Here is a 24,392-nt window from a genome sequence, read left to right as displayed (position 1 = left end):
TGGGGTCAGGTGAGGCATAGCTTCACCTGCATCATGAGGTGCAAATTATACATACATACATATATATATATATATATATATACATATATATACATACATATATATATACATATATATATATATATATATATGACGTATGACATTTAGAATATTTGTTCATATCAAAATATTAGGGTCATTTTTCCCCATTTTAAATTATGCAAGTAATTTATTGATTAGAAAAGGATGAGCGTGTGCAGTGGATCCAAAAATGTGGAAGACGTCCTCATAACATTAAATGTCAAAAGAATTAACACATAACCTGTCCTCTTCAAATTTGGCGGGAAAAAAATATTGATTAAAAAAGCCTTTTTTATTAAATGATTAATCGTGATTAAAAATGTAATCGTTTGACAGCGCTAATATAAATATGTATATATATACACATATATATATATACATAAACGTATATATACATATACACATATATATATATACACATATATATTTACACATAGATGTATATATACATATATAAACATTAAAAATGTAATCGTTTGACAGCGCTAATATAAATATGTATATATATACACATATATACATAAACGTATATATACACATATATATATACATATATATATATATATATACACATATATATACACATTTACATATATATATATACACATATATATATATACACACATATATATATATATATATATATATACACACACACACATACACACACATATATACACGTACATACATAGTGCTTTGTCTTAAGCTGTTCCTTTTAATCCAATCATGTCCATGATTTTTCATCATCAAGATGGGTAAATTTGTCTATTTCCTATTTAAATTTGTGCAAGATGTGGAGAGCATGTCCATGCTTCAATGGTGTGAGCCGATGAGTCATTGTATGGTGAAGTGAACAGTTGGACGTGCATTCAAAAACTTGAATTAGGTTGTCCTATAAAAGGTTACAATGCATATTGGATTCATGTAGAATTTCCACCAGAAAGCCAAATATCTAACTTTTTTCTTTTTTTGAGTAGCCAACACCGTCAAACTTTAGCACGCTCCCGTACACGTTCAAACAAAACCAAAAAACCAATACAGGTACAACACTTGAAGGAACAAAACTCACATTAAATCAAAGCTCAGTTAAATCACACAGTTGTCAAATTGTACAACAGTTTTTATTGATCGATGATCAACTTGAGCTTACACAATTACACGTATAGAAGGAATCTCTAAGTAGTGGCCAGATGTGCACTAACATAAAAGCAAAATACTTTGTAACATTTTTAGTATATGCTCAGTGGGTGCACCCTACTTATAAATGTGATGTGTCAACATGTTGCTATGACTACAGGCTTATATTTAACCCAATATGGGCGATTGCACATCACATTCGCCCAGTGGCACTTTGCTTCTTCTGCGAGTTGATTACGAGTCTGCCATCACTTCCTGCTGACTGTTAACACATGTACACTAATCTCATGATGTAGTGTTAATGTGTTCCTTTCATTGTTGCCACATGATGTTAAACAATCAGAGTAGCTCATCCTCGAACCGCTTACATATGGCACTCGTTAAAACACACAAATGAATGTGTTCATCACGTGTTCGTCTGCACAAGTGGTCGAGCGATATAACGTCTGTCCTATTAAAGTAGCACTAAGGAACTTTTCAACCTTAATAAAATATTTTCATAACTATTCTGATGAAACAACTTAAAACTCATTGAATGATTCCTTTGTCATGGACTGAGGGGGTCTGTATCATTTTTACTGGCACTAAGCAACTTTGAGGAGAATGGTAGGAACACTGCCACACAAAAAAACTACTATGTGCTGACTGCTTTATGGGATACGTCACTTCCCCCTTTCATTACAAAGACCGAAAGTCAATCTGAGCTCAAAAACGACGCAATGCGTTTGTCGTCATGGGAAATGTGATCTTCCTTCAGGCATAACATTACCGCTTTTGTCCACATGGCGCCGCCATAATCAACATAAACTGAAAGTTCCTTAGTGTTGCTAAGGCTGGTTTCACAAAGCTGAGTTGCGGAGGAAAAATGACCAGATTTTTTTTTCAGTCTCCCTCAAGTGTAATCTCATTTTATAAAATACTGTAAACAGGAAATTGGGGAGGCTGTATATTACTGTACATGAACATAATGTAAAAAGCATGTTTGTGAAACCAGCCCTGATGAATTTCTTCTCGGCCTCAACTATTTAGCTGCGATGTAGAAGGAAACGGTTATGTCATTAAAATCATTTACAGGCACAAAGCATTGAGTCAGTCAGCCAACCGTACGACAGCTTGCCATAATGCACAATGTGATGAGATCGCCGAGGACCTTGAAGGGTCAAAGGTTTTCCGAGCAAAAACTTGTTGGACCGTGGCTGTGAAGTCGAACAAACAACAAGACAAAATGTTGGCGTTTGGGGTGTCTGTCTGACACAGACAAACGATAAGATCTCTGCTCTCCGTTCAGCATGTCCACACCTGGGGACACACACGGCAAAGGTCAAATGAACACCTGCGTCAATCTGTTCACAAGATGTGATGTCAAACTTTCATGTACCTTCACTGTGCTGTCCACCGCTCCAGAGAAGAGGCGACCTCGGGACACGGCCAGAGCTGTGACGCTGCCCTGATGTCTGAGCAGGGTCTGGGTGCAGATCATGTTGTCCATGCTCCACACCTGAACACGCAAACATTTAATCAATGCATTTACAGTAGGTCGCATATCAAAGCCAAACAGAATCAACTTTTCTCACCCTTAGTGAACGATCGTAGGAGGCACTGAACACTTTGGTCTGGTCGGGCGTGGAGATGACGGCCAGAGCATAAACTGTCCCCACGTGACCTGTCAGAGTCCGCACCTGCTCTTTGGACTCAATGTCCCACACCTGGACAAGACACACAACATCTCCCTCGTCTCAAGCACTAATATTACAACACAAAAGTCAGACACTGACAGGCAATGGGAAGAAAAGTGAATTCAAAGTGTGCGTGTGCATTTGGATCTTACATGAATGAGGTTTTCATAGGTGCCGCACACTATGTGATGATTGGTGACGGCGATGGAGTAGACACTGCCCCCGCTGGTCTGCAAGACGTGGACACACTCCAAGGAGCGGATGTCCCAAATCTGAAAGGTCAAGAAGAGAGAAACAATTCTCAAGTTTTTTGTTTGTTTGTTTGTTTGATGTGTGATCTGGAGGCAGCACCACAGCCACACATTGGATCAGATAGTAATGAAATCAAAGTGTGCACCAACCATTCTGCGAAAGGGACAATATGTCAATACATAATAATAAAAAAAATATATATATTATTAAAAACATTTAACTGTGAATTTTAACCCCATTGCTCTTCATGCCAGTGTGAAAAATCAACAGTAGTGTCGACCAAAATGTGAGTATTTTGTACATACCTTGATGGTCTGATATGATCCGCTGTACAGGTGGTTCTGGGAGGCCACCAGTGCTCGGACCCAGTGATTCAACCCGGTCAACTCCTTCTTCAGCTTTAACTCTGTCCCCACGATGTCCCACACCTACACACAAATTTACACAGCCACAATATTAGGAACACGTTCCTTTCAATACAGTGGGTGTCCATTGGTTGATTTTTTTTTCTTTGTAATGTGAGCAAAAATGTATCTAAACAAGTGCGCTTCAGGCATTCCGAACTGTTTATGTTGAATACCTCCAAGTGAATATTACCTGTGTTGTCTTTTGTGCTGGCATTTCTTTTGTATTTCGCGCACATATTTTGCCTAATTTCCTTTTTTCTAATCATGAAAGAGAGCGCTGCGAAGCGGATTATGTAAATTGAGGTAAAGCTTGACATCACAGGAACACATGAGCATACTGTTCACGTAGTCAACTTGGCGACATAGTCTTGAGCGTAAGTAGGCTGTGTGAGTTGACAAAGGTTATAACGCCAGCCAAGGGCATTCAAGTCAATCATTATAGAGGAGCTGCTAAAAGTGAGGGAAACGTGGCAAAAAATAAAAACACAGTAAAGCGAAAAGGAGTGCAAAACAATATAGACACCCTCAGACACCTCTTCTCTGCTTCCCTCCCTGTAACCATGGAAACAGATATTGCAGCCTTCAGACTCATCTATTAGTTGCCTCCTGCATAACACGTGTCCATGTTTCATGACTCGGAAGAGAGTGGAGTCCACTAATATTGTGCGAGATGAGCCGTCGCTGTACCTTGATGGCCTTGAGAGAGCCGCTGAACAGCATGTTGTGGGACGAGACCAGCGTACAAACAGGGTTGTCATGGGCACGAATGGTGTTGACTTTCTGCAAGGTCTGGATATCCCACACCTACACAAAGTGCACAACACAAGCGCACACTTTCAGTGCACCTGCATAACTTTGTTTTAAATAGCAGCTAACAGTGGAGAGGAATGTTCCTTACAATGATGGTGCAGTCTGCAGAGCCACTGTAGAGGCGGTTTCTATGGAGACAAATATGCACGCTCAAATCATGCTTTGACGAATGAGCGGGCCATTCGAAGCCAGCTCGTGTGTTTGTGCGAATGTGATGATTACCCTTGGATGCAGAGCGCCAGCACGATGCCATCATGTCCTTCCAGGGTTTTCTGACATTTGTAGGTGGTGCACGTGTCCCACACCTGAGGGCAGGCAAAACTTTGTGCGTGCTACTTCAACCCAGCAGAGAGACTCAAGTCTCATACATGATTTAACACTAACTTTCAGAATCAAATCCATAATTCCGAGCTTTTGTATAAAACAGTACTGTGTGTGGAAAACTTTCAGCCGAGGTGAGTGAGTGAAGGGCATATTGAGACTCAGAATAGCAATGTGATTTAAAGCGGAAGTTAACACAAAAACATTGTTTTTTACAATAATATGTTCTGTGCAGCCCCACTAGTCTAAATATGTTATTCTGGTTGTTATTGTGTTAGTGAAATATGAGTTCAGTAGCAAAATCCAGCTGTTTTTTATCAATATCAGAAGGCGGCCATTTTGCCACTTGTCGAGTGAAAAACACATCACAGTTGCTCAGGTCTGAGGTAACAAACAATCACAGCTCAGCTTCAGAAAACAGGTGAGCTGTGCCTGTGTCCAAATTCACAAGGTTGGGTCTTCGAAGGCCGAATTTGCTGTGAGTGATCGTTCGTTACCTGAGCAACTGTGACGTCATCTTCAGTGGACAATAAGTGGCAAAATGGCCGCCCCATGGAATGGATTAAAAAAAAAAAGGCTGGATTTTACTTCATAATTCATACTCCACAAATGTAATATTAATCAGAATACCATGTTTAGTCTAGTGAGGTCACATATAACATATTATTGTCAAGAACATGTTTAAGGTTGACTTCCCCTTTAATAAAAACAAAAAACACATAGTTACATACTAGTTAGTGTATAGTGTGAAAGAATTCCACCTCTGTAATAAATGTGACCAATAAAAAGGAAACATTATGTTGGTAGTGGTCAAATTTCAACAAGCAATAAGGTGACATTGAATCTTTCAGAATAAAAAAATGGCATAACGCAATTACATTTGACAAACCAGAAAAACAGCAGCATGCTACGAGACATGTTTGTAAGTACCATACCAGTTTTCCAGTTGAGCAAATTACTCAGGCAGCCATCCAAAATACATCAGGCGGCTAACAAACTGTGTGAATGAGAGTGTGTGCATGTGAGTGCTGTGTGCTACCTTGATGGTCTTGTCTGAGGAGCCAGAAAAGAGCAGGTCCCCAGTGGAGTACACGCAAAGACACCAAACAGGTCCCTGATGGCCGACAAATGTGCCTTTACACTTGAAAATCTGCTGCGGGTCATATGCTACATGAAGGGGAAAAAATGCCATAAATAAAGGTACAGCGTGAAGACAGCAAACCTATTAAGATGTGAAAGAATGAGAAGGAAATTAGAATTTAAAATGTATTAAAGAAACAAAGTTTCTTACAGCCTAAGATCCCCATGTTGAGTCTCGCATTGATGTGGGACAGCTCGTCCTGTACAAACACATGCAAACTGGTAAGAAACTTTTGTTGTTGTGTTACATACAACCTTAACTGAAAGGGAAGTATTGAAGTGGAGTAAAATTTAAAAAAAAGCCATGAATTAGAACAAAAACTACAAAGCTTTTTAAACTGATGTTTACATTTGTACTCACATTTAGCATGGAAGCATCTCGGCGAAATTCCATAAGGTCCTCTCCCAGTTTACTCTGATTCTCATCCAGCATATCTTTAACACACAAATCACGTGTAGCCACCACTCGAGACAAACAATGTAAAGAAACTCTCTTTCAGTTTGACACTTACCAAATTTGAGCTCCAGGTTTTTTTCTAGCTGATCTAATTTCTCCGACAGTTTTCCCAACATAGAGCGCAGGAATGCAATGTCTTGGTCCTTCTGAGCTAAAGTCAGCTGCATCTCATGGAATCTGAGGGGGTCAAAAGTCAATGAGGAGAGGACATCCAGTAAGATGAGATGCAACTGTCAGCCACTTGATGGACATGGTAAAATATACCGTATTTTCACGACCATAAGGCGCAGTCACGGGTACTATTTCTGTGTTTAACACACACATAAGGCGCACCGCACTATTCGGCGCACGCACGGTTAAACATACGCTAGCTGAAAACATATGGTAGCATGCCATTATGCTAAAACATATGCTAGTACTAGCGCATGTTTTTAAAAAGGCAGCAAATGGAACAAAACTGAGTTTGGTTGTACTGTATTGAAGTAACAATGTAAACGGTGAGTTCAGTTGCACTTGAATATATAACAATGTAATCACGTTGCTTCTGATCAATCCTAATCCACAAATCAGTCATAGTCCTTATGATCTTCTGTATCAGAAACAAACAACTGGGCAAGTTCTCTATCAAACACGCCAGGCTCAGTCAGTTGTCGTGTCCTCGGAAATGATGGCGGCTTTTGCGTTCGCCCAAGCATTCACGATCGGTCCATTGACAAATTGTGGCGTAACTTGCACGGTGCTGCCGCCCAGTCTTGGTAAAGCTGTGTTCGCCAGCCTCCCGGAATGATAGCAAGTTCTGCGTTCATTTGCCGAACTTTATTAGAAGGAAAGGTGATGCGTGCCGCCCGTCTGCCGGTGCTCCTATCTCACCTTCCGCCCCCAGTGTTCCGTCCCACCACGCGGCTGGAGGTGGGGTGGGCTCGGTTGCCCTCGCCGCTCCGCTGTCCGGCCCTTCTCTGGCACCGATGCCTGGGTACGGGGGGTCCCCGGGTCGTGGGGTCTGTGGGCCGGTGAGGTGCCTGGCGGGCCTGCCGTGCCCTGTTCTGCTGCGTTAGGCTAGGGGCGCGAGCCGTGTTGGGGTGGGGGGCGCTCCTGGGTTTGCTCTCCGGCCGGTGGGCCCTGCAAGGCCCGGGGGTTGTGCCTTGGCGCTGCCGCGGCCTGGGAAGCCCTAGGGGGTTGTGCTTGCTCTGTCCTGGCCGGGGTCGACGGCTCCCCTCTTTGGTGGAGGTTTTCATGCATGCCAGATCCACCACTCCAGCATCTATCAAAATTCAAACACAATCTGCTTCTTCCTCTGGTCATTGAATCGGTTGAGGCTGATGTCTGTGGATCTCACTCTGCTTCATCTATCCTTCCTTCCTTTCCTCAGTCTTTCCTTTGGTCTCTTGTGGTCTCCCTAATTTATTGGAATTTAGATGTTTCTGGGGTTGGTGAAAGACTCTGGTTGGTAACCCGGTGGCTAGTAGGTGATGTCTGGTGGATTTCACTTTCCTTTTTTTGTCTCCTGACAACCTCACGACTCTAGCTGGATTCGGATGTATTTGGTTTAGGTGAACGGTATGGGATATTTAATAGGTTTTAGGTGAATTAATGAGTACACACACACTCGCAAATGCACATACTCACGCACACATACAAAAAAAAAAAAAATTATATATTTTTTTAAATTAAAAAAGGAGAGAGAGCAATGATGATGACATGTCGAATCGGTAAAATTACCGAATGAACAATACTGAGCTCTCTCAAAAGCATTAAAAAAGAAAGGAAAAAAAGGAAACAATACACTATTGTATGTATGTAGTAGTTAAGCCCGGACACCCCTTTGCACTTGGTATGTTCCATCTCCCTCACTCCCTGCTCGAGCAGACCGCTCTGTTTTGGAGAGAGCTGTCAGTCAAACAATTAACTTGTAAGTGGCTCGTAAAGCTCAAACAAGCAAAAAAGAAAAAGAGGACATGCTCTCTGAACATGCGCCTTATAGTCATGAAAATACGATAAAACTGCTTGATTGATGTGTCCAGTTTGTGGAGTTGCATATCTTCACCTGTCATCCGTCTGCTGCAGAAACTCCTTCAGCCCTTCAAATTTACACATCTCCAGGTGTGTTTCATATGTGTCCTGATTACCAATGAAAGTACACCTGTTGGCAATAGGCAGCATGTGAGATGCAAAGAAGTGACCCCAAATACAGTTAGCGCAAGATGACGTGAAATTTGTTTTTAAAGACTTACCCATATTTTGAGTGTGGACACTTGATATGCTCACATTCTTTCAGGTGCGCCTCCAGGTTCATGGTGAGCAGCGGGGGGCACGAGGGGTTGTTGGGGCAGCGGACTGGCCTGTAGTCACAACTGGCTTCATGTTCTCTGCACAGTGACAGATGTAGTGTCATGTTGAGGTGGACAAATTCAACATTGGATGCCGTGCTTCTTCATGTTCACATATGTCGTACATGCGTGCAGATAGTTTGATGGTGAAGGGACAGCCCACTGGGTCCACCTCATACGCTCCGGGCTTCCCCGCCACGGTGGTGTTGGAGGCCCCGCCTGCCCCCGCGGCCGCACCGCTGACAGTGGCCCTGCAGCCGTATTTACAGTGAATGAACAACTCGCCGATCTGCTCAGCAACCGCAATGTTGTTGACCACAACTGTCAGCTTTGCTGCATCCACAGGACACTTGTCTGCAAGGGGGACAAGCAGCAACGTTAAACTTAATTTCAAATAAACAACTGCAAGGAAAAGTACATTTGCATTTTATTGAGCCCAACGTGGACACATCACAATGCATGGTGGAAAATGGATGTCAAACTTTGGATTTATTAACTCCTCTGACAGCATTAAACTCAACCAAATGTTTACTGTAGTTGTCGATCAGATCTGCACAAAAGTTAGGACGTATTCAGTGCCATTAGTGTGTGAGTGCAGCAATATTGGTCGGCTGTCTGGTGTGAATTGCTTTTTTGAGGTCACGTCAGTCTATCAATTCCAGGAGGGTTATTTGCTTCTGTTGAAGGGGATTTCATTTTGTGAATTGGGTGGCTGTCCTATTGCATTACCCACTCTTTGCCCTTTCTCCAATTGGCAGACAGAGGCCTTGATAAAAAAAATTCCATCCATTTTAGTCCGAGTTATGCCTTGGTCAGACTACAAGAAAATAGCCCGACCGACGTGTCGCGGTCAATTTTGAGTTGTCTTGACGTAGCGTCGCCCGTGTAGTGTGACACGTTCAACGATTGGTCGCCTGTTGTCTGGGACAATTCACGACCACCACGACGAAAGTCTAGCATGTCAGAATTTTTGCTCGTCTTGTCGCACAATGTGACATACCTACGTCGTCGTCCTTTTGGTTCCGCAGCATTGACCAATAGCGAGAGGGAGAGAGACGTCAATCACACACTGACCAGCACGTTCTAGCTCCTTTCTATGTATTTATTTTAATATATTTATTTCTCCTCTGGATATCTCATGGGACTTGGCCAGACATGTGAACCCGGGAAAAAATAAAATAAATACCCCTCTGTGGCTTGAACTCCTATAACGCACGCATTGTGCACATTTGTTGCCATTTAATATGAGCAACACATACTCTAATAATATCAAAGGTCACATTATTTTTGATTTTATGGACGGGAGCCATGCACCTCCCAACATTGCCATCGTCAGGCAACGGCGGAGACGAGAGAGAGGAGAAATGGCGACATAGAGTATCTTTTTACAGAAGTCGGGCTGGGCTTTTCTCCCCCTCGAAGGGCGGTTTGTAGTGAATGCGCGTATCAAATGCACTTTACTAAAACAAGTCAAATACGAATAAATATTTAAGCAGTATAAATTACACAAATTATACAAACATAATATAATATTTCAGTGTTTGATAACTACCGAGCAGGGAGCGAGAGCAATGCGCTCAAGTTTATGCACAATGGCACGGCCGCTCTTGTCCCGCGTGCTCCATTCATACAAACGCAGCCTTCCTGACACTTTTCTTGTTCCGCCTCCCCGACAACCAGTGCCGACGCGGTGCTCTTGGCATTACAGCACGCGATGATCGGGTGGTGTCTTGTCGGGTTCGGACTTGTAGTGTGACTACACGTCCGGTCCATGACACAGAACGAATCAATCGGGTAATCTGACAGCGCAACTGACGTGAAAGACAAAAAAAGTCGCTTAGTTTGAGCTTGGCATTAGCAAAACAATCCCACACCAAAGACCCAATTTTTCTCATTTGGTTTGAGGTTTTGATGGCATTGTGGTGTGCTTTTTTTCCCTTCACACACAGTCCAAATACCTTCCAAATACCTCAAGTTTGGCGTCATCTGTTCACCAAATAGTTTACCAAAAGCACTTTTGAACATTAAGATGTTCTTTTGGAAATTTCTAAATTGTAGCAATGCTTTGGGCACAAGTTTAACTTATGTTTTACTTATCATGGCTATATCAAGAAATATTAGCGTGTATCGAGTCTTTAGCCGACACTCAAGGATTACTTTTCATCTTCTTGAGCATTCTTAACTACATGTTAAAATAATAATAATAATAATAATAATAATAATAATGGCAGTCAGTAATTAAATGCATGATTCACATTCACATTAACTTACAATGAATCGCAAATTGGGCATACATTTTATATTGGCTCTAAATGTTCAATAACATATTTCTATTCAATTGTTTGATATTTGTTATCTAACATAAAAGTTGAGAAATATGCTTAGATAATACAAATTTGGTTGTATCTTTTAGTTCATTGTTAAACTAATTCATAAAGTTAAAAATATACAAGTTCAAATGAGTATAAACACATAGATTTGTGTTGAGGTCATTTTTACACCACAAAATGGCATTAGCATCATATTGGGTGTTAGAGATAGGAACAGTACATTTTTATTTCCAATTTAAGAGCAAATTATTTGCGACATGAAGCAACTTGTGGACTCCTGCCCATTTTGTTCATTGTAAATTACAAGTCCACAGTCCCGACAAGTACACTATATCGATTTTTATTAGGGCCCGAGCGGCACCCTCTTGCAAGGTCCCTACTATTGTATCTGTAGAAATTTATTTTTATTTTCCAAAATCAATGACATTGTTGGGGATCCTTAACATGTACGAAAACTCATCAAACTTTGCACACTCGTTGTGCCTGGTGAAAAATTGGATATTTTAAAGTTGTCATAAATGATGAAAACAAAATGGCTCTGTAGTGCCCCCTAATGGAGTCCTATCCCAGCACGTTGGACCCAGAGCTACAAAAATTAGGAGCCACTGTAGCACCGTGAGACAAACAAAAAAAAAGTCAGTAGAAGACATATCCTAAAATGTACAGGAAGTGAGCTATGATATATATATATTTTTGAATATCCAACGTTGGCCCAGTTTTTCACATTTACAGGTGGCATACTTTTGCCCCTTTGTCTTACAGTTTTTATCCGATTGACTTCAAACTTGGGCTGTACCATCTCAAGACCTGGGACAACAATTGGGGGGGAAAATCTTATCTTCTTCTATCTTCATCTTATATGTCGGGGGCAGCACATCAAATTTTGTGTTTCATATTTGCTTCGCCATGAATGAGGAAATGCTTAATAAATCCAGTGTACAGTACATGCTTCAAACAAAATCCCAAACTTCACATGCATCTTAATAGTCATGACCTGAAGACATCTATATGGCAATATTCAGTTATACATGTCGCGCCACTTAGTGGTGACAAGAAATGTCATTTTTTACAGAAAAGCCTTAAGATGTTGATCCTGCCTCAGACCGAATTTTGTGACTTTTCGACAAAGAACGTGGCCATTACGTTGTCGCAAAGTCTGATGATTCACCGTGACAATAAAAGCTGTTTTAACTTGACGCAGATGATCACATCTTCTCCAAATTTCACACATTTGATGAGTGTCCAGTCCTAAAGATATCTATGAACCTATATTTCATCATACTAATAGCGCCACTTACTAGCAAAAAATAAATACATGTTTTTTTTCTTCAGCGCTTTTCTCCAAGCGGGTTAACTACCTCATATTTTTGCTCAGAAGAATGTTTAGGCCTTCATGATGTTTTTGCGAAACAATGTTGCCGTGAAAATGCAAAAAAGCGACACTGATTTTAAAGGCTTAAACATGCACGGAAAATCACGAAACTTGGCACACAAATCAAAATGAGCAATATTTTATAGTGCATTGAAAGAAAAAAAAAAGACTCACTAGCACCTCCTAGAATTTTTTAGCGAAGCAGCCCCGGTTGTACGTTTCAGCAAGATTTACGAAAATTTGGAGGTATATGAAAGAGCACAAGACCTACAAAAAAGTCTATTGAAGCCAATTCAAATTCCAATGTGGCAGTACCCCGACATGCAAATATCCCAAAGTGGCCCGGGCTGCAAGGGCCCTTCATAGCTGCTTGCATCTCTGGTTATATTTGTTATTGCTGAATTGTGTTACTGACTAATACTGACTTTTTTTGCACAATCTTGTATGCTTTTTATTTTGTTAATGTGCATTGTCATTAGGAATGCAGCTTTCCTGCAAACAAGCCTGGAATAACGCAAATGATGTAACACGAGCTGGGGTTGCTGAATAAAACACACCTCACCATCTAAAGAGCAAGTCACTTGGAGTCATTCCAAGTAATAAGACAAGGCATAATATAAAAACTCTCTCTCAAAGGGGATCTGTGAGTGAGTGCCCATGTAGACCATTTGAAAGCTGTAGCATCTTTGCTCTGTGGTAACTGCGAACCAGCAGTCTACCAAACTGCGTTTGGGAAAGAGGTGGTAATGCTTCAATAGTCCAAATAGGTCTTCCAATGTAACATTGTGTATATTGGCTAAGGTGCATTTCTAGAGGCTAATTCATATGTAGACGTGTCTGCTACATTGCTACCAGAATTTCCCCAAGTACATGACTTTCCAAATAAGGCGCGGGTGTTAATCAGTGTTGGAAAAAAAATGTTGCGTTATAGGGACGTAAAGTTAACTTGTTATTAACACACTAGTTTTGACACCCCTGATATATATAATACAATATATATATCATAATATAATATAGCCAACACTATTCAAACTCACCTGAGGTCAATGCACATCGTCTGCAGAAGGTGTGCTGAGGAAAATAATCAAATTTTGTTAATCCATTTCTAGAAATGACCACTGTCTTGGCACAACAATTTAACTAAGCTTGCTTCTCCAGTTTACTGGGACTAATTTTAAAATTAAACTAATACTCAATTACTGTGTACATGTTATCGGTTAAATAGGTAAAATACTATAAGATATGAACAAATAATGCAAAAAGATAGTATTAACTTTGACTTTACTGGGTATATCTTATTGTTAGCTAACATGCAAAGCAATATAACAATGGTATGCTGCTAGGCTTCTGAAAAGGAATGTTTAAGACACCGAGGTTATTGCTTTACAGAAAATGACACACAACAACAACACGGTGTCGATGGATAGAGGGTCAGAAAGGTTGACAGCTGTAAACTTACCCCACAAGTGGTGATAACAGGATCCTTGAAAACGTTACAGCACAACTGGCAGCACAGTTTCACTGATGGCTGTTCTGCAAATACCTGTGGCTCCTACACATACACACAGACCATTTTGTTTCAGTAATATGTTGAAATACGCCGAAATGAAATCAAGGAAAGCAATGCCGAAAATGGAAAACCAAAACACATAAAGAAATTACAATAATTACCCTAAGTGCTGCATATGTCATGTATGCAAGTGCTGGGTGTTAGACCCACCATGTCTTCTTCCTCTTCGTGCAGAGAGAAAGTGGAGCGCAAGGACATGTTGGACTCTGAATGGAGAGATCGCACTGAGATGGCAGAATCCGACCTTCGAGGAGTACCAATGGGTGGCTTAAACAAAGGGGTCATTGAAGAGAGTGTCAGATGATAAGGATTCAGATTCAGTTTGACCTGAATTTTGTGTTACCATTTTCTCAGTTGAAAAGGTGCATTATTACTAAGAAAAATGTGTGAATGAGTACCATTCCATCATCATCATCGCGAGGGGAGTAGGTCAAAGTGCTGGAGGAGGAGGGAGTTCTTCGATGTTGCTTATAAGTGCTAGATGTTTCTGCTGAAAACAGTAATATTTTTTTAATAGATTAGATCAGCGACAGCAAATAAAAATGAAATTAATTGAAAAGTAGTTAGTGATGTCATCTGTGTTTCACCTTTTGCTCCAGCAGCCACCGCTGCAAAGGTTGGACCGAATGATGCCTCCATCCTGCTCTGCAGCAACGTGAGGACAATTTCACGAGTGATTGCCTTATTTAAAAACAAACAAGAACATTTGGAACATGTATTTTTGTTAAATGTGGTTTAATATTACACCTAGCTAAAAATGAAAATGTCAATCTAAGCATTATTACATTTGCAAATGTATTATACACTGAAACTTTTGGGCAATGTGCACTACACTTATGCATCTATTTTGTCTCACCCTACGAGCTGAGTCAGCCTTGGGAGTGAAGGGGCAGCTGGGAATGGTGGCTGTGACTGTTGCTGTTTTACTGGATTTACTGGATCGTCTGGCTGCTGCTCATTACTCGCCGCGCACAAGCATGGGAAGGACCACAGGAGCAGCCAGGTGGTTGTCTAGGCCTGGAAAGACACATGGAAGAAAATGAAAGAACTGTTTTCAGACTTATGGAATCCAAGAGCTCTATGACAAATTCGGACTATACAAAGAAAAATTCTGCTTAGTTTAAAAGATGTCTGTTTAAATTGCAATTTGTATAAATGCACAGTCACAGTGAGAGCCGTATTGCACATTTTGCACTTCATAGCTATTGAAATGGAGGATAATTAATTATCTTTGAAAAAGCCTTTCTGATGAATGCCATTGTATGGTGCAGATGTTCCTAATGAATTGATAAAAGTAACTGTGACCTTAGAAGACCAACCTTATGGGTATTAAATACAGAATTCAAATTTTCACCTATCCTGCTTAAAAGACAGCAAAAGAATGATTAAAACAACAACAAAAATTAAAATGAACTACTCTAAAGCCTCACTGAGGCAGACAGAGCCTGCAACTCATAGACAAAGGGGAGCGAAGGAAGTGGCAGCCAAAAACCAACGACCCGAACAACGACCAGACTCTGCTTAAATGGAGGTATGCAAACTGTCAGCTAAAATGACAAAGGTCTCTGCACCATCTGACGGCAAAAACCAACCAGGAGATTGCAAAAATCGCCCCGCACTACGCGTCACGGAGTGTTTGCGCAACCAGGAAATTCCCGTAAAAGGGGAACCTCTCACCAAAAAAGGGGGGCGGATACGCATAATGGACCAAAGTTGAATCTTGACAGTAAACCAAATGTCAGTGATTTTACAAGTTTGCGCATGTAAAATGGGATGGATTGTTGCAACATAAAACAAACGATCGTATCAGCTGTCAGATTGGCCAGCAACGATTTTTAACTGCGATAGTGAAGTAGCTAACGCTAGCTGAACAGGCTTGTTGGCTAGCTTAAGTTAGCTAATGTCTTCTACTAGCAATCACAACCAAAACGAATCTCTTAATATGCTCAGGTCGCTGCCAACGGATAGTTGATGTTTTCCCGTAGCTAGCAAGAGGATGTTTTTTAAAATGTGTCGGGTTTAATATACGCACATACCATTGTTTCAGCAACAACGTTGCTCCAAGTTTGCAGACGAATTCCTAAATTCCTTTTTCCACCTTTCCCCCCACCTCGCTGAGCTCACTCGTCACATGCACATACGGTGGCTAAAACATGACGCAAGGCATGCTGGGATATGTAGTAGAACGTGCACTGTTGTTTGTTGGATATTTTCCTCTCCTCGTCGTTTGGACTACACTACCCATAACCGACTTTGCGAAAACGCCATTGGCTCGAGCTGTCAGTAAACGCGCAATTCCCAAATAAAGCCACTATCACTCCCATGTGGCGTTGTCATTGGTCCTTGCAAGCATCGAACCATGATGCGGCAAGCGCAGGCACATTTACGGGAAACCACGGTGTACAACTAATAAATAAATTAATCAAAAATAAGTTTAATAAAAAATAAAAAATAACACAATAGACAACTTATAATATATATATATATATATATATATATATATATATATATATATACGCACGAACGCACACACACGTACACACACACTTCATGCCAGAAATTGCAATGAAGTAAAACAAACAACAAGTATAGAGATATTTTAACCATTGATTATCACTTTTGTATACTTTATGTAAGGTAGGATGCATATAATCACATTATTAGACAAATGCCAGCAGCACATTTGAGCAATCAGATTATATACCTTATTATTACATTAGTATTTTGTTGTCACCTATGTACTTACATAATGGTATGTTTAAATGTATAAAATATCTGTATATTGTTAAACAAGTAGGAATTTGTTATCTATGTATGCATTTAATTATGATCGTTTACATTAATATAATTAATTGTTTATAATAATATGACATTAATAAAATGAATTTGAGAAATGTTCTTTTTGTTATTACCTATCACTGTTATTTTCAGAAGTGTGTCAAACTAATTAACTAACTGCATTAATCAGTGCCCAAGAGTAGCTCTCTCTGTTTCAAAAAGGTTGGTGACATCTGGTCAAGTGGTTAAAACAAATTTGCCATCAAACGAGCAGCATGCTGCTTCATCATTACGTTGTCACAACTCATCTCACTGCATCACAGAAGGACAGGACTTGGTCAACTATACTGTGCAGTGTCAATGTTTTTGCCACCAGAGGGGGCTGCTTGGCCATCTTCCAATTTAAGTGTTTGAACAGTCTCTTTTCAAATATAGCCTCCATGAAGAAGAAAAAACACATACTACACTAGATTTTCGAGTACTGTACTCACATAAAATCAGAGATGGGAAATCCAGGTTCAGAAGGTAAAAACTTTCTACTCAACTGGCAGGTAGGTTTCCCATCTCTGCATAAAATGTAAACAAAAACATATATATTGTGAAGATAATTTAAAGTGGTGTGATAATAAATTTCAAATGTAAAAATAAATATAGTACAGTACAGTTATTGACAGAAGGGCTGTGTAACACTCACCTGGGGTTTTACTTCTTTTTAAGGCTGTATATTTAATGCTATTTTTAATGCATACATATCGTTGAAAAATATCCTACCAAACACAGCAGTGACTAATTAGCACTGAGCAAGATATCTCAGTGTGCTGGGAGTTAGCATGTTCTCAATGTGGGTTCTCACCCAAGTTCTCTAGTTTTCTCACACATTTCAAAAACAAAACACAGGGATGTTAATTTGGCTAAAATGCCCATAAGAGTGAATGTGAATGTATAAGGGTAAATAGTGTCAGTACTGGTTAGTAGTACTTAGCATGTGTGTCTCCAGTTAAGAGGTTTGTTGTTTGAATGTGCTCAAACCTCAGACCTTCCTGTTTGGACCCTGTCATTCATATGCTCCCACTTGCATGTATTTTCTGTGGTTATTCCGCCTTCCTCCCTCATTGCAAAAATGTTTATTTTAGGTTTCGTCCACAGCCGGGATGAAAATCACACTGCGGCACTGAGAGGCACTGTCCCTGATGTTCACTCAATGTTGCAGAGACTTGACAACAGGACAGTCTGGGCTTCCCTGCTTCAGCTGCTGCCCCTGTGACCTGGTCCTGGAATAAGAGGAAGAAAATGGATGGATGGAAATGAGTCTTTCTTTCTTTTTGTGCTAAGATATCTTGGCTATAATTCAGCAACACTGGACGGTTTTCGAGTGTGAACACCCTTTTCTAGGTCATACCACAGCATTTCAATCATTTTTAACTAGAGTGAATCTCAAACATTTATTTATTTATTTATTTATTTATTTATTTATTTATTATCCATCCATCCATCCATCTATCCACCCACCATCCATCAATTTTCTGATTTATCTATTTATTTATTTATTTTAAAGCAATTCAGAAGCTGACCTACTGGTGTGTTTCATTTTCCTGCTGCAGAACCCAAGTGTTCTTCACTTTGAGGCCACAAATTGATGGTCGAACATTCTCCCTCAATATTTTCTGCTATAGAGCAGAATTCATGGTTCCATCACTCCTACAGCAAGTTGTCCAGGTGCTGAATAAGCAAAGCAGCCCCAGACCATCACATACCACCATCATCTTTGTCTGTTGGTATGATGCTATTTTTCTGCTGAGTTACATTCACACCAGATGTAACGAGATACATTTAAAAATGTTCAGCTTTCATCTTGTCAAAATATTCTCCAAAAAGTCTTGGGAACTATTTATTCCTTGCAGAAGCAAGATGAGAATGTATGTTCTTTTTAGTCATCAAGGGTTTTCGCTTAGGAATTCTTGCATGTTAACCAGTACATGCTGCCCCCCACCTCTAGGCCAAAGACAGCTTGGAAAGGCTCCAGCTCACCCGTGACCCTAATAGGGATAAATTCAAGATAAAATATATGGCCGCGCCCTGTGATTGAGTACTAGTCCATGCATGGTGTACCCCAGTTCTCACCCCGTACAAAATAATGGTTAACTGCCGTGCACTTTTACAATTTAGCATGCTGTCAAGTTCGATGTCAAGTTCGAATATAGCTCAATTGCAACCTGCAGCTTGGAAGGAGGCCAAAAAGTCAATTTTTACAGAACAATGTTGCACGTGAAAATGTTTGTCTTCATTTACGCTCACTGCAATATTTCAACGTGTCCTATGAAGGGAGAGATGACAGCAGTGACTTTTGTCGGCTCATTTGAGCAGCTCTGCAGCTTGGAGGAAGAGTAGGTGTGTGTGAGGAGATTTCTGCACATCCAAATGGAGAGAGGCAGCTGTAAATAGAAAAACAGACCAGTGAGGGCTGAATGGCCGTAATGCATCCATGAATAAGAGATGTATTGAATGCAGCAGCTTTGTTGATGCGTGTGCGTGCACACAAACACACACATTCATGCACACACATATGCAGTGTATACATACACACAGCGTTCCATTAGAGGAAGCCCTGGCCATTAGTAGTTTTATCTTCTTTGTGTGGGACAGCACTGACAAGACTCCATCCTTCTGCACATACTCAAAGACACTCAATCAGTTCCAACACACATTAGGTCTTTTTTGTCTACAGTGTTTTCAACAGCTATTTGAATGGACATCAAAAAATGAGAGATGCCCTTCCACATTAATACAGATTAATACCGCGTCATTTTCACTGCTTTCATGTTAATTACATAGCCCAAACAACGAACTGTGTTTCAAATAAATATTTGCCAGGCATTTACAGAATGATGATTAAGCACTTCTTTGCGGTCTTCACAGAACATTGACTCCTTTTGCCATTGTCTATAAAGGCTGATTGAGAACAAAACCTCTGTCATCACCACATTATAATTTTATTTAGAAATTGTTTGTCTGATGAGAACAGATGATGTGATACATACAGTAAACTTGAAGGAAAAAAAAATCTCATGGCAGATCATTTTTCTGTTTTAGTGCGGCTACTTGGCAATGTATTTCATATTTCCAGTTTGGTGAAAGGCCTGTTTATTTCTTAACTGATGCCGCATATGTCAGAAACATTTCTTAGTACAGCTATTATGTGAGTCTTGGCAATGTCAAATGTGCCAAATCATCTTATCTTGATATCAGCCTACTTTGAGATTGCCTCACTAAAAGGATGCACTTTTTTTTCTTTTTTTTTACCAGTGATGGAGAGTCGCCACACCATCACACTGCATTCACCAAGAGTTCCGTCAGTGCAGCAATTATCATAATGTATTTGCCCATCGTTCGCTTCATAGTATACAGCGCATGTGGCAGCCTGTTCGGACTTCTGAAATTGTATTAGCCATTACATCATCACAGAATTTTTAATCACTCAAAGCACATAATGATTTGTTTCCCACTTAAAAATAGTTGATATTTGCTCTTTGATTTATTTTAAGCTTGAGCACAATTCATGACAGCTCTTATTTTTTTGGCTGTTCCAGCTGTGATTTTAGATTAACTGCCAATATTCTTCTTATTCTAGTCTTCTTGTGGTGAGATTTGTTTGTTTCCCTGTGCATGAGTGGATTTCCTCTGGGCACTCTGGCTTCCTCCCATATTCTAAAAACATGCATGTGGTGACTTTGAATTAGCAATAGGTGTGAACGGGAGTTAATGGTATATATGTGGCCTGCAATTGACTGGTGACCAGTCTGCTTCTTTTTGCATGTCAGCGAGTAGACTCCAAAATCCTAATGAGGACATGTGGTCTAGAAAACATGGATTCATTTAACTAAGCACCATTATCTGATGTACACAGTAAGGTTCCACGTTACACAACACTCTTGTATGTATGTTAATAGGTCTCTGCACAAAATAGTGATGATTCAAATGGAGATTTGAGTGAGTATAGAAAAGCAAACATTGAATCATACATTTTCGTACTCAGATCAGATGCATGCGTCTTGTGAAGCCAAATGATATACCTGGAAGTGGATGAGTGTGTATGCTAAGTAACATGAATAGTAAAGTTAACCAGCTAATCAACATCTGTCATGTCTGGGAAGATCTGGTTTTGGTTGAGGGTCCTGATTGGTCCTGAGTGGGTTCCAGCCCTTCCGGGTTGACCAATCCGGGCCCTCAGCCACTTATGCCTGGCCCCAGGTGTGGCTAGTTACCCAATTAGTGTGAGTGTATTGATGAGTTATTAACATTGTTTTTTAGTTTTAAATTATATTTTAGCCGTTTATAATTTAGTTAATTTAGTATGGCTGTATGAATAGACCTGTATTCTTATCTGTGTTACTTTCATGAGAAAGAGCAACGGGTCTGTCTATTCATTCCGTAATCAGAGGGAGGTTCCGGGGAAGGGAGTCAGGCTTATTATTATTGTATTCTTTTAATCTGATTTATATCCATGGGAACGGATTCTCTTGTATCCAGTTGTAACCAGGTGTGTTGTGGGCTGACCTTTTTCTGAACCCTTTTTGTGAATAAATAACGATGTGAGCTGGAGAGAGAGAGCCACATCAGAACAGAGACATCGCTTGGATGAATTTGTCAATGTGGACCAGAAGCTTCTGGTAATTAAAATCTTTGCAAAGGAACTCCTTCAACAGAATCTCACCATTCAGTTAATTGAACACGCAAAGAGTACAATACTTAATATTGTCTACTCTAACAAAATGGTGACCGCCGACGCTGAATTATAACGAATGGTCTCCTCCGTTGAACCAAACGGACGGTGTTATTCTGACATGGAACAAGCTGCGGCGTTCAAAGACGGGCGGAACTTCTAGGCCTAAATAAATAAAGTACGGTAAGTGGAGATCTTTATCCACGTAGAAGAAGTTTTGTCTGTCTGGTCCGCTGCAGCTGGTTTTTTCGTCTTCCAAATTATCTAAATTTTAAAAGAGATCTGTGTGAACGAGTTGTAGTTTTGATGTCGTTCTATTGTGAGTTGTGATAATTCCGACGATATTGAACTAAACACGTCGTGGAGTGGTGCATTTGAAGGTGACGTAATGCAGACTCGAAGTGATGAAGCTTTTTTGTACAGGAAGAAATAGCGGTTAATTTTTTGATTTGTTTTGTTTTTCGTCCACGCTATGAAGAATCCTTAGACCATAATATATAAAAGGGTTTGCCGGATGACGTAACAAGTCCTTCTTGGTTACTAAGTATCGCGAAGATTATGGTACGCGCTTCTGTTTTTTAAGCAGTTTTGGCCGGATTTGAGGACTAAGTAACATAATTGTTCATGGCTCTTGGTGTGAAAACGTCCTAAACACGTAATATGTCTTTTATTTGAAAAAGCGCCTGTTTGAAATTGAACAGAAAGGGGTCCAGGTTGATTACAGCGATGATTGGATTTTTGTATCACTGTATTTGCAATCGAGAGATTACGTGAAAGATTTTATTTGGAGTTATGGCGCTCCTACTTTTGTAGTTTTGGGGTCAGGATTTCCATATGAATACCTTTTGTTCTACGGTTAAATTCGATGGTACGTGACATTTTATTTTGAAAATGAGCGCCTTGCAGAAATTTTGCAATGTATGGAGAACAGTTTAGCTCAGCGGGATTGGGTAACCGCTGTGTATAAACGAGAGGTCACGTGATTCTTATGTGTGTCTGTGTGTGGCCATATGTGTTAACATATTGAACTATTAATATTGAAAGTGAGACGTCACTGTATTGAATCCGGAAGTAAACATAAAAACTACAAACAAAAATGGAGGCGATTTCGACCCGGATACAGAATGGTTTGTCCTGAATGCGCTTCCGGTTCAGCGAAAAATAAAAGCGTCGATGAACAATGAAAAAACGAACTATGGATCGATTGTATACAAAGCTTTCGCTGGACAAAATGGTATGTCAGACTTTTGTATTTTCTTTGTTGGTAATGGAAAAAGGCTGAATTTGATGCTAAAATGACTCCAGCATTTGTGAAGCAGTTTACGGATGGGTTTTTCAAAGTTACCCGTTTACTGAAATCACCGTATAAAACTGCAGTTTAAATGCTATAAGATTTGTAGACAACGAATTGAAGGAATAACAATATATTTTTTTTATAATGACTGAAGAGTGTGTGCGTATGCATTTGAGTGTGTGACCTAGCTTCTAAAAAAAGGTGGGGGTTTGTAAGTGAGAAGTGTGCATATGGGGATTTTGTTTGTTTTTCTTTAATATTTTAACTAAGTTTGGTGTTGTTTTGTGTGAGATGATACTGTTGTGATAGTGGCGTTTGTTTTATTAATGGGAATATGATAAAATAGGTTTTGCGATTTATAATGTTAAGATTCCTCCCCCCCCCCCCTTCCCCCGTTTCTAGGTTAGAAAAAAAGGTGGGGGCTGGGCTGTGCGCTGTGAGCATAATGTGTCCTCGTAATGGGACTCTTTTTTTGTCAAAATGGTAAGAGAGGAATGATAAACAATATAAAATAAGTAATAGTATTTGACTGAGCTAATAAATCTTTACACTTTAATGATTGATGACGATGGTTAATTTGTTAACTTTCCCTTTTCGGGACAAATGAATAAAGAGTAATGATAAAATAATGGCATTTTGTTTGAGAGTTGATATAATTATGCCTACATCTTTATAGCTGTGGCTGGAAATAAGATAGTTGAATAAAGACATGTTGATAATGATTTTTAATATTTGTTTTTTCTCTGAGTGTGTCATTTCAGAAACTGATGTTTGAGTTCCAAGGCAGATGAGGGTTTGATGGCCTTCACTGATTACAAACTGCGAACGGGATGCGCCCCAGCTGCTGATACGTTGTATGGCTAGTAGCTATTTGAAGGGGTATTGAAAAAAAAAAGAGAAATGAATAAAGAGGCTGTGTTTTTTACGAAACATTTTTGAGAAAGCAGGGAGTGAACTGTCTTGCTATGATCCCATATCCTCAGTCTGGCATTTTTAAAGCATTGTATCAACGAATGTGCATTTTTTGATCAGGTGAGCTCTCAGAAAGACTGTGTGTCATCGGATCCACATTGCAGACAGCGTCTGAATGGATGTGGCAGAGATCAAAGGTCAAAAGCCGCAGAGCAACAGTCTTCTCGTCCTGTGCCTAAGAAAAACATGATGTTCAAATTCCTCAATGCCCAGTGACTGTGTATACGCCTCATTCTAGTGACTTTTCCCCTATGGCTGTTTTGCATCCAGAGGAAATCTAAATGCCTGCTCTGAACATTGCTGCCACAACAGCCGCCATGCTGGCCAGGACTGAACATTGACAACAGCTGCCGTCCTGCCTTTTGCTGGGGGTCTGGACAAAGAAAGTTGGTGGTCGGAATGAGATGTGATCCATTCAGTAAAATGCTATATAGTGATATGCAAGGCATTTTAATGTGTTGAGTGGGGAACTGTGATCTATGGCAAGATATTTCAGGAAATTGAAAACGACATATGTAAATTTGAAATGAGGGATTTGAGAAAATTTATTTCAATCTATAGCCTACTAAATTTTTGCCTATATTTTTGGGAGAATCAGTTTCTGAATTGGTACAATGGGAATTTTATTAATATGATATGATATGATATATTTTTATTTTCCCCGTGAGGAACTTTTTTGGACTTCGTCCAGCTGCAGCTATAGTATAAAATAAATAATAGAATAAAATGAGTGGTAACAAGTAAAAGACTAACTAAGAGTTTGATGGCT

At 40.0% G+C, this 24,392-nt stretch overlaps 1 protein-coding gene across 2 annotated transcripts; it reads right to left on the bottom strand.

Annotated features, from left to right (window-relative positions):
- Positions 1–1,159: 1,159 nt before the first annotated feature.
- traf7 (TNF receptor-associated factor 7) lies at positions 1,160–16,011 on the bottom strand. Of its 2 annotated transcripts, none has more exons than XM_086068946.1 (22): positions 15,896–16,011; positions 14,716–14,876; positions 14,447–14,540; positions 14,258–14,349; positions 14,010–14,126; positions 13,749–13,841; positions 13,327–13,360; positions 8,713–8,941; positions 8,492–8,626; positions 8,305–8,400; positions 6,316–6,437; positions 6,165–6,238; positions 5,955–6,003; positions 5,703–5,830; positions 4,565–4,647; positions 4,431–4,470; positions 4,220–4,336; positions 3,431–3,553; positions 3,026–3,145; positions 2,772–2,903; positions 2,576–2,695; positions 1,160–2,496 (listed from the first exon to the last, which is right to left on the bottom strand). In XM_086068946.1, the coding sequence occupies exons 3-22, from the start codon at positions 14,496–14,498 to the stop codon at positions 2,482–2,484; spliced, it is 1,971 nt and encodes a 656-aa protein (XP_085925072.1). In that variant the 5' UTR covers positions 14,499–14,540; positions 14,716–14,876; positions 15,896–16,011; the 3' UTR covers positions 1,160–2,481. The 2 variants fall into 2 exon arrangements, with proteins under 2 accessions (XP_085925072.1, XP_085925080.1); XM_086068954.1 differs by having other exon boundaries at positions 14,258–14,346.
- Between the last annotated feature and the right edge of the window lie 8,381 nt (positions 16,012–24,392).

The sequence above is a fragment of the Leptonotus elevatus genome, chromosome 1 (genome assembly GCF_054856555.1).
Source record: "Leptonotus elevatus isolate MCC_2025b chromosome 1, RoL_Lele_1.0, whole genome shotgun sequence".
Lineage (NCBI taxonomy): Eukaryota > Metazoa > Chordata > Actinopteri > Syngnathiformes > Syngnathidae > Leptonotus > Leptonotus elevatus.
The sequence above is the reverse complement of the archived record's forward strand: the minus strand, read 5'-3'. Positions and strand labels throughout refer to the sequence as shown.

Coding starts and splice junctions, on each gene's coding strand:
- traf7 (XM_086068946.1), bottom strand. CDS start 14,498: ATGGAGGCATCATTCGGTCCAACCTTTGCAGCGGTGGCTGCTGGAGCA. Junction 5,831..5,954: donor CAACATGGGGATCTTAGGCT/GTAAGAAACTTT, acceptor CCCTTCATGTAG/CATATGACCCGCAGCAGATT. Junction 2,696..2,771: donor CCTACGATCGTTCACTAAGG/GTGAGAAAAGTT, acceptor TTGCGTGTTCAG/GTGTGGAGCATGGACAACAT.